Here is an 11,055-nt window from a genome sequence, read left to right as displayed (position 1 = left end):
GCCACGGCTCCGGCGCAGGCGTACTTTGCTCTGCCCTGTTGAGGGCAGACAAAGTACTGCAGTGCGCAGGCGCCGGGGCTCTGACCTTTCCGGCGCCTGCGCACTGCAGTACTATTCTCTGCCCTCAACAGGGCAGAGCAAAGTACGCCTGCGCCGGAGCCGTGGCTGAAGATCAGAAGAGGACGTCTTGTAATGAAGATGGGAGGCGTCGCAGCGGACCAGAGACGCCCATCCGACCTGACCAGCAGCGGGACCGCCCCTGGGTGAGTATAATATAACGTCTTTTTCTCCTCTTTCAGGTAACATTGGGGTGCTTATCTACAGCATTACAGAATGCTTAATCTATATTAAGGGAGAATAAAAAAAAAATATAAAATAAAACAGTGTTATAGACACTAGGCTTTCTGTGCCCCACAATTTGAGAGAGATGGCACACACGACTGGCACTCAAGCACAAATGCCAATATTAATATCCCACTTTTTTTTTAAGGGAGAATAAACCCCCCCACAACAAAAAAAAACAGTATGATAGACACTAGGCTTTCTGTGCCCCAAAATTTGAGAGAGATGGCACACACAGGACTGGCACTCAAGCACAAATGCCAATATTAATCTCCCACTTTTTTTTTTCAGGGAGAATTTAAAAAAAAAAAAAAACAGTATTAGACACTAGGCTTTATGTGCCCCAAAATTTGAGAGAGATGGCACACACAGGACTGGCACTCAAGCAGAAATGCCAATATTAATCTCCCACTATTTCTTGGTTTCTGGGAGAATTATCAAGAAATCAGGCCCAGTATTACACACACTAGGCTTTCTGTGCCCCAAGATTTGAGAGAGATGGCACACACAGGACTGGCACTCAAGCAGAAATGCCAATATTAATCTCCCACTATTTATTTGTTTTAGGGAGAATTTAAAAAAAACAAAAAAAAACAACAGTATTATAGACACTAGGCTTTCTGTGCCCCACAATTTGAGAGAGATGGCACACACGACTGGCACTCAAGCACAAATGCCAATATTAATCTCCCACTTTTTTTTTTTAAGGGAGAATTAAAACCCCCCCAAAAAATACAACAGTATTATAGACACTAGGCTTTCTGTGCAGCACAATTTGAGAGAGATGGCACACACGACTGGCACTCAAGCACAAATGCCATTATTAATCTCCCACTTTTTTTTTAAGGGAGAATTAAAAAACCCCCAAAAAACAGTATTATAGACACTAGGCTTTCTGTGCCCCAAAATTTGAGAGAGATGGCACACACAGGACTGGCACTCAAGCAGAAATGCCAATATTAATCTCCCACTATTTTTTTGTTTCTGGGAGAATTATCAAGAAATCAGGCCCAGTATTACACACTAGGCTTTTTGTGCCCCAAAATTTGAGAGAGATGGCACACACAGGACTGGCACTCAAGCAGAAATGCCAATATTAATCTCCCACTGTTTTTTGGTTTCTTGGAGAATTATCAAGAAATCAGGCCCAGTATTACACACTAGGCTTTCTGTGCCCCAAAATTTGAGAGAGATGGCACACACAGGACTGGCACTCAATCAGAAATGCCAATATTAATCTCCCACTATTTTTTGGTTTCTGGGAGAATTATCAAGAAATCAGGCCCAGTATTACACACTAGGCTTTCTGTGCCCCACAATTTGAGAGAGATGGCACACACAGGACTGGCACTCAAGCAGAAATGCCAATATTAATCTCCCACTATTAATTTTTTTTAGGGAGAATTTAAAAAAAACAAAAAAAACAACAGTATTATAGACACTAGGCTTTCTGTGCCCCACAATTTGAGAGAGATGGCACACACGACTGGCACTCAAGCACAAATGCCAATATTAATCTCCCACTTTTTTTTTAAGGGAGAATTAAACCCCCCCAAAAAAATACAACAGTATTATAGACACTAGGCTTTCTGTGCAGCACAATTTGAGAGAGATGGCACACACGACTGGCACTCAAGCAGAATAGCCAATATTAATCTCCCACTATTTTTTGGTTTCTGGGAGAATTATCAAGAAATCAGGCCCAGTATTACACACTAGGCTTTCTGTGCCCCAAAATTTGAGAGAGATGGCACACACAGGACTGGCACTCAAGCAGAAATGCCAATATTAATCTCCCACTATTTTTTGTTTTCTGGGAGAATTATCAAGAAATCAGGCCCAGTATCACACACTAGGCTTTCTGTGCCCCAAAATTTGAGAGAGATGGCACACACAGGACTGGCACTCAAGCTGAAATGCCAATCTTAATCTCCCACTATTTTTTTTTTTAGGGAGAATTAAAAAAAAAAAAAAACAGTATTATAGACACTAGGCTTTCTGTGCCCCACAATTTGAGAGAGATGGCACACACGACTGGCACTCAAGCACAAATGCCAATATTAATCTCCCACTTTATTTTTTAAGGGAGAATTAAACCCCCCCCCCAAAAAAAAAGAAAAACAGTATTATAGAAACTAGGCTTTCTGTGCCCCAAAATTTGAGAGAGATGGCACACACAGGACTGGCATTCAAGCAGAAATGCCAATATTAATCTCCCACTATTTTTTGGTTTCTGGGAGAATTATCAAGAAATCAGGCCCAGTATTACACACTAGGCTTTCTGTGCCCCAAAATTTGAGAGATTTGGCACACACAGGACTGGCACTCAAGCAGAAATGCCAATATTAATCTCCCACTATTTTTTGGTTTCTGGGAGAATTATCAAGAAATCAGGCCCAGTATTACACACTAGGCTTTCTGTGCCCCAAAATTTGAGGGAGATGGCACACACAGGACTGGCACTCAAGCACAAATGCCAATCTTAATCTTCCACTATTTTTTTTTTTTGGGGGGGGAGAATTTAAAAACAAAACAAAACAGTATTATAGACACTAGGCTTTCTGTGCCCCACAATTTGAGAGAGATGGCACACACGACTGGCACTCAAGCACAAATGCCAATATTAATCTCCCACTTTTTTTTTTCAGGGAGAATTTAAAAAAAAAAAAAACAGTATTAGACACTAGGCTTTATGTGCCCCAAAATTTGAGAGAGATGGCACACACAGGACTGGCACTCAAGCAGAAATGCCAATATTAATCTCCCACTATTTTTTGGTTTCAGGGAGAATTATCAAGAAATCAGGCCCAGTATTACACACTAGGCTTTCTGTGCCCCAAAATTTGAGAGAGATGGCACACACAGGACTGGCACTCAAGCAGAAATGCCAATCTTAATCTCCCACTATTTTTTTTTTTTAGGGAGATTTAAAAAAAAAAAAAACAGTATTATAGACACTAGGCTTTCTGTGCTCCACAATTTGAGAGAGATGGCACACACGACTGGCACTCAAGCACAAATGCCAATATTAATCTCCCACTATTTTTTTTCAGGGAGAATTAAAAAAAAAAAAAAGGAACTGTCCTACAATTACTATCTCCCTGCAGTAATCTCAGCAAGGTATGGCAGGCAGCAATAACAAGGAGTGGACTGCTGCTCAAATTAAATCAAAAGTGTGGACAAACAAACAAGATAGCTGTGCAGAAAGGAAGGAACAACAGGATTTGTGCTTTGAAAAAAGCAGTTGGTTTGCACAGCGGCGTACACACAGCAATGCAGCTATCAGGGAGCCTTCTAGGGCAGCCCAATGAGCTACAGTGCTGAGGAAAAAAAATGTAGCCTCTACTGTGCCTGCAAACAAAAGGTGGTGTTGGACAGTGGAAATCGCTACAGCACAAGCGGTTTTGGGGTTAATGGACCCTGCCTAACTCTATCCCTGCTTCGGACAAAGCGGTAGCAACCTCTCCCTATGCTCAGATCAGCAGCAGTAAGATGGCGGTCGGCGGGAACGCCCCTTTATAGCCCCTGTGACGCCGCAGACAGCAAGCCAATCACTGCAATGCCCTTCTCTAAGATGGTGGGGACCAGGACCTATGTCATCACGCTGCCCACACTCTGCGTCCACCTTCATTGGCTGAGAAATGGCGCTTTTCGCATCATTGAAACGTGACTTTGGCGCGAAAGTCACGTACCGCATGGCTGACCCCACACAGGGATCGGGTCGGGTTTCATGAAACCCGACTTTGCCAAAAGTCGGCGACTTATGAAAATGAACGACCCGTTTCGCTCAACCCTAGGCGACACTATAAAGAAATAACAGAAGCTGATAAAAAGAGTATTGAAGTGATCATTTTATTGGTCTGTGTTTTCATATTACAATGTTAATACATTTTGCATGCAGATTTCTCCTCACATTTATTTGGATTATAGAATAAGGCTGAGTTTAATTTTTGCAATCTGATTGTCCCCATCATATAAGACAACTGTTGAATAAAAAGATTATGAAAAATGTGTTTTAATACCATGTAAAATCACCTGAAATCAGATTTATATTGAATACTAAATACTGCACAATTTAAAATACCATCATAGGCAAAGACATAATGTGCCACTGATATATGGTATTAATTACTATTGCAAGTGAAACTGATAACCTCCTTTGTCAGGGTATAAAAACTGCTGTGTAATGTAAGTCTGGAAAGCTGTAGAGCTGTAAGTGCCTCACAGGGGGCAATTACATTACAAAATGGTCTCAATTCAGACAGTAGATGCCCCCTAAACATAAGCAAAATAGATTGCTGCCAGGATAGCAATGATGGCTGCTAACTTCAGAAGGAATGTAATTGGAGATTTGCTTTCCATTGATTCCTGAGTGCAAACTCGAGTCTTCGTTGCTTTAATAATGCGCTCCCTTTGAGTTAAAATGGCTTTCCTAGCCCCTGGCCATTTACCAGGGCCTGACAGGCGATACTGGTAAGGGGTACAGGGCCCAAAAAACAGCTCTGAAGCAAGTTTAGGGTCAGTAATCCAATACGGTAACAAGCTGGGTTTGACACCGAACTGAGAAGCAATTTCATCCATGTATTCCATGAAATCAACTTGTATGGTGTGACGTGGGCTCTCCACATACCTTTAAAAAGAAAAAAAAAAAAGATACGATGACAAATTGCAACTATGATGCCATCATACTGTAAGTTGCAGAATAATGAAGTTGCAAAAATTGTGAAACTTAAAAGGAGTATTCTGGCTTGTCTCATTTCTAGAATATCTGCAGGGTGACAGGCACTAATGAACTCATTTCTGTGACCCTGCAGGTATTTAACCCCTTCATGACCCAGCCTATTTTGACCTTAATGACCTGTCCGTTTTTTGCAATTCTGACCAGTGTCCCTTTATGAGGTAATAACTCAGGAACGCTTCAACGGATCCTAGCGGTTCTGAGATTGTTTTTTCGTGACATATTGGGCTTCATGTTAGTGGTAAATTTAGGTCAATAAATTATGCATTTATTTGTGATGAAAACGGAAATTTGGCGAAAAGTTTGAAAATTTCGCAATTTTCATAATTTGAATTTTTATTCTGTTAAACCAGAGAGTTATGTGACACAAAATAGTTAATAAATAACATTTCCCACATGTATACTTTACATCAGCACAATTTTGGAAACAAAATTTTTTTTTGCTAGGAAGTTATAAGGGTTAAAATTTGACCAGCGATTTCTCATTTTTACAACTAAATTTACAAAACCATTTTTTTAGGGACCACCTCACATTTGAAGTCAGTTTACGGGGTCTATATGGCTGAAAATACCCCAAAGTGACACCATTCTAAAAACTGCACCCCTCAGGGTGCACAACACCACATTCAAGAAGTTTATTAACCCTTCAGGTGCTTCACAGCAGCAGAAGCAACATGGAAGGAAAAAATGAACATTTAACTTTTTAGTCACAAAAATTATCTTTTAGCAACAATTTTTTTGATTTCACAATGGTAAAAGGAGAAACTGAACCAGGAAAGTTGTTGTCCAATTTGTCCTGAGTACGCTGATACCTCATATGTAGGGGTAAACCACTGTTTGGGCGTACGGCAGGGCTTGGAAGGGAAGGAGCGCCATTTGACTTTTTGAATGAAAAATTGGCTCCACTCTTTAGCGGACACCATGTCACGTTTGGAGAGCCCCCGTGTGCCTAAAAATTGGAGCTCCCCCACAAGTGACCCCATTTTGGAAACTAGACACCCCAAGGAACTTATCTAGATACATAGTGAGCACTTTGAACCCCCAGGTGCTTCACAAATTGATCCGTACAAATGAAAAAGTACTTTTTTTCACAAAAAAATTCTTTTAGCCTCATTTTTTTCATTTTCACATGGGCAACAGGATAAAATGGATACTAAAATTTGTTGGGCAATTTCTCCTGAGTACACCTATACCTCACATGTGGGGGTAAACTACTGTTTGGGCACATGGTAAGGCTCGGAAGGGAAGGAGCGCCATTTGACTTTTTGAATGAAAAATTATCTCCATCGTTAGCGGACACCATGTCGCGTTTGGAGAGCTCCTGTGTGCCTAAACATTGGAGCTCCCCCAAAAGTGACCCCATTTTGGAAACTAGACCCCCCAAGGAACTTATCTAGATGCCTAGTGAGCACTTTAAACCCTTAAGTGCTTCACAAATTGATCTGGAAAAATGAAAAAGTACTTTTTTTTCACAAAAAATGTCTTTTCGCCTCAATTTTTTCATTTTCACATGGGCAATAGGATAAAATGGATCCTAAAATTTGTTGGGCAATTTCTCCCGAGTACGCCGATACCTCATATGTGGGGGTAAACCACTGTTTGGGCACACGGCAGGGCTCGGAAGGGAAGGCGCGCCATTTGACTTTTTGAATGGAAAATTAGCTCCAATTGTTAGCGGACACCATGTCGCGTTTGGAGAGCCCCTGTGTGCCTATGCAATGGAGCTCCCCCACAAGTGACCCCATTTTGGAAACTAGACCCCCCAAGGAACTTATCTAGATGCATATTGAGCACTTTAAACCCCCAGCTGCTTCACAGAAGTTTATAACGCAGAGCCATGAAAATAAAAAATAACTTTTCTTTCCTCAAAAATGATTTTTTAGCCTGGAATTTCCTATTTTGCCCTGGTGTGCCTAAACAGTAGAAACCCCCCACAAGTGACCCCATTTTAGAAACTAGACCCCCCAAGGAACTTATCTTGATATGTGGTGAGCACTTTGAACCCCCAAGGGCTTCACAGACGTTTACAACGCAGAGCCGTGAAAATAAAAAATCATTTTTCTTTCCTCAAAAATGATGTTTTAGCAAGCATTTTTTTATTTTCACAAGGGTACCAGGAGAAATTGGACCCCAGTAATTGTTGCGCAGTTTGTCCTGAGTATGCTGGTACCCCATATGTGGGGGTAAACCACTGTTTGGGCACACGTCGGGGCTCGGAAGTGAGGGAGCACCATTTGACTTTTTGAATACAAGATTGGCTGGAATCAATGGTGGCGCCATGTTGCGTTTGGAGACCCCTGATGTGCCTAAACAGTGGAAACCCCTCAATTCTAACTCCAACACTAACCCCCCCACACCCCTAACCCTAATCCCAACTGTAGCCATAACCCTAATCACAACCCTAACCGCAACACACCCCTAACCATAACCCTAACCCCAACACACCCCTAACCCTAACCACAACCCTAATTCCAACCCTAACCCTAAGGCTATGTGCCCACGTTGCGGATTCGTGTGAGATTTTTCAGCATCATTTTTGAAAAATCCGCGGGTAAAAGGCACTGCGTTTTACCTGCGGATTTACCATGGATTTCCAGTGTTTTTTGTGCGGATTTCACCTGCGGATTCCTATTGAGGAACAGGTGTAAAACGCCGCGGAATCAGCACAAAGAATTGACATGCTGCGGAAAATACAACGCAGCGTTTCTGCGTGGTATTTTCCGCACCATGGGCACAGCGGATTTGGTTTTCCATAGGTATACTTGGTACTGTAAACCTGATGGAACACTGCTGCGGATCCACAGCCAAATCCGCACCGTGTGCACATGGCCTAATTCTAAAGGTATGTGCACACGCTGCGGAAAACGCTGCGGATCCGCAGCAGTTTCCCATGAGTTTACAGTTCAATGTAAACCTATGGAAAACAAAAATCGCTGTACACATGCTGCAGAAAAACTGCACGGAAACGCAGCGGTTTACATTCCGCAGCATGTCGCTTCTTTCTGCGGATTCCACAACGGTTTTACAACTGCTCCAATAGAAAATCGCAGTTGTAAAACCGCAGTGAAATGCGCAGAAAAAACGCGGTAAATCTGCCATAAATCCGCAGTGGTTTAGCACTGCGGATTTATCAAATCCGCAGCGGAAAAATCCGCAGAGGACCAGAATACATGTGCACATACCGAAACCCTAACCCTAACCCTACCCCTAACCCTACCCCTACCCCTAACCCTACCCCTAACCCTACCCCTAACCCTACCCCTAACCCTAGTTCTAACTCCAACCTTAGTGGAACAAAAAAAAAAATCTTTATTTTATTAATGTCCCTACCTATGGGGGTGACAAAGGGGGGGGGGGTCATTCAGTATTTTTTTTATTTTGATCACTGTGATAGGTTTTATCGCAGTGATCAAAATGCACTTGAAACGAATCTGCCGGCCGGCAGATTCGGCGGGCGCACTGCGCATGCGCCCGCCATTTTGGAAGATGGCGGCGCCCAGGAAAGAAGACGGACGGACCACGGGAGGCTCGGTAAGTATTATGGGTTGGGGGGAGCACGGGGGGTGGATCGGAGCATGGGGGGGTAAATCGGAGCACGGGGGGGTGGATCGGAGCATGGGGGGGTGCATTGGAGCATCGGGGGGTGGATCGGACTGCAGGGGGGTGGATCGGACTGCAGGGGGGGTGGATCGGAGTGCAGGGGGGGTGGTTGGAGCACGGGGGTGGGATTGGAGCACGGGGGCGAGCGGACAAGAGCACGGGGGGAGCGGACAGGAGGACGGAGGGGAGCGGAGCAGTGTAAAGGACAGATCGGAGGGCTGGGGGGGCGATCGGTGGGGTGGGGTGGGGGCACATCAATGTTTCCAGCCATGGCCGATGATATTGCAGCATCGGCCATGGCTGGATTGTAATATTTCACCAGTTATAATAGGGGAAATATTACAAATCGCTCTGATTGGCAGTTTCTCTTTTAACAGCCAATCAGAGCGATCGTAGCCACGGGGGGGTGAAGCCACCCCCCCTGGGCTAACCTACCACTCCCCCTGTCCCTGCAGATCGGGTGAAATGGGAGTTAACCCTTTCACCGGATCTGCAGGGACGCGATCATTCTGTGACACAGCATATGCGTCACAGGTCGGATTGGCACCGACTTTCATGACGCATACGCTGTGTCACAGGTCGGGAAGGGGTTAAGGATGGAATGACAGAGGCACTGCTCACCTCCCAATGCAGAAGTGAGTAGGGCCAGAATACTCTTTCAAAGCTTTATTATAGAAACTTCATTCATACAGCAAATCTGCACTGACTGGGCCCCAAGCCAAAGTACCTGAGTAATGACTTTTCAATATGAATGAGATCTAGGGCTATGTAGTGACATGTGCTGATTGCAGAATCATTGCTCAAATTGTAGGCAGAGTACACTGATGAATGAGACTTTGACATCATATTTTAATTCCTAATAATATCAAATACAAAACAAATCTATCTTATTTTGTTGCAGCGTCACAATATTTTACCATCGTTCCCAACCGTCCCAGATTCAGTAAATCCTACTTTGAGGTCTCTGTTCCCCCTTTCCAGCAGGTCAGAGCTTTGTCCTGACTTACAGTACCAATCTGTGACATTATCAATCCATGGCTCCTCCTCAGGGGTGGGACCACATATCTCTCCTCTGGCATAGTTTATTTTTTAAATGTTTTTCATTCTTTTGTGACCTGGTCTCATCAAGACTAGAACTCGCAATCTCATGTTTGCAGGCAGTAGCTCTAGCTATAAGCCACAGCCCACAATGATAAACTTAGGAGAATTTGGTAATCTTGAGCTATATTGCAGGTAGTGACTCCAGAAGCAGATTATACAGGTACATAAACATGCATTGTACATAGCAGTGTATTTCTATGTTCCCATATTCTAGATGGAGAATAGGATTTTTTTTTTCTTCCAATAAAATGTTTAAAAATAATGAAAAACGATTACAATAATGTCATTTTTTCTATTTTGTGAGTCTCTCTGGGGCTAGAACCTACAACCTTGCAGGCAGGAGCAAACGCCATGAGCAGCAGGCTCCACTGATATCAAATGGATGTGTCCAAGGTTTGCCAAGGCGCGCCATATAATTTGCCTCTCTTTCTGTTCTTCAAAAGTTTGGAGATATGATTTCACTCATTCATAGTCAGCTGTGATAAACAGCTGAAATTTTAACATCCTGGTCTTCCAATCAAAAGAGTAAGTTTCTGATTTAGTAGGTGCAGCTGTTATAAGAGTGCTTTGGTGTGATTAGAGCGTTCAGGCATGTGCGCATGTGATGCCATGAACCCTTCCCAATGGTGGGTATGCGGCTGGAGTCAAGACTAGTAGAAGACATGGAACAGTGCTGCTGGTTACAGACATCTGAGGAGTATGTGCAGGTTGCACAGAGGAGAGGGCGTCCATTACTTGACAATCTAAAGGTGTATTTGGTTGTTTAATTTCTATGCATCAACCTCCCCATCATACTTGGTCATACAGTCAATAAAGGAGTCTGCATCATTTCTTCAAATAAAGGAATTTATTCTGGGTGTTTTTTTTTACAATTTGACTATGGGGATAGTAATGGGGCATCTTAGATGCCTCTCCATTACTAACCCCTGGGCTTGGTGTCTCCTGACAATACAAAAATGACATTGACCCCAATACTATCACCCCACTGGCCACCACACCAGGGCAAGTGGGAAGAGGGAGGCTAAGTGCCAGATTTGGTGCATCTTATGGCGGCTGAGAGATGATGTTTTTGGTTTGGATGGGACCAATATCCATGACCCCTTCCTAAGTTATTAATATCAGCTGTCTGCTTAGCCTTTGCTGGTTATTAATTGTAGGGGGACACTACTTCTTTTTTTGGGAGGGGTCCCTTATTTTAATAACCAGTAAAAGCTAAATATACAGCTATGAGCTGATATTAATAGCCTGGGAAGCTCCATCGGTATTACTCCCTT

The 11,055-nt window shown here is 43.3% G+C and overlaps 1 protein-coding gene across 1 annotated transcript in view; it reads right to left on the bottom strand.

The window, feature by feature from the left end:
- Window positions 1-4,171: 4,171 nt before the first annotated feature.
- Window positions 4,172-11,055, bottom strand: part of LOC138647890 (flavin-containing monooxygenase 5-like) — a 170,202-nt gene continuing 163,318 nt past the window's right edge. Inside the window, exon 8 of the mRNA XM_069737227.1 lies at window positions 4,172-4,972. Within this exon, the coding sequence (XP_069593328.1) occupies window positions 4,618-4,972 (355 nt within the window). The 3' untranslated portion in view covers window positions 4,172-4,617. The remainder of the gene's footprint in view (window positions 4,973-11,055) is intronic.

This window comes from Ranitomeya imitator, chromosome 8 (assembly GCF_032444005.1).
Source record: "Ranitomeya imitator isolate aRanImi1 chromosome 8, aRanImi1.pri, whole genome shotgun sequence".
In the NCBI taxonomy this organism is placed as follows: domain Eukaryota; kingdom Metazoa; phylum Chordata; class Amphibia; order Anura; family Dendrobatidae; genus Ranitomeya; species Ranitomeya imitator.
Note: the sequence above shows the minus strand (reverse complement) of the source record. Positions and strands in the feature narration are given on the sequence as shown.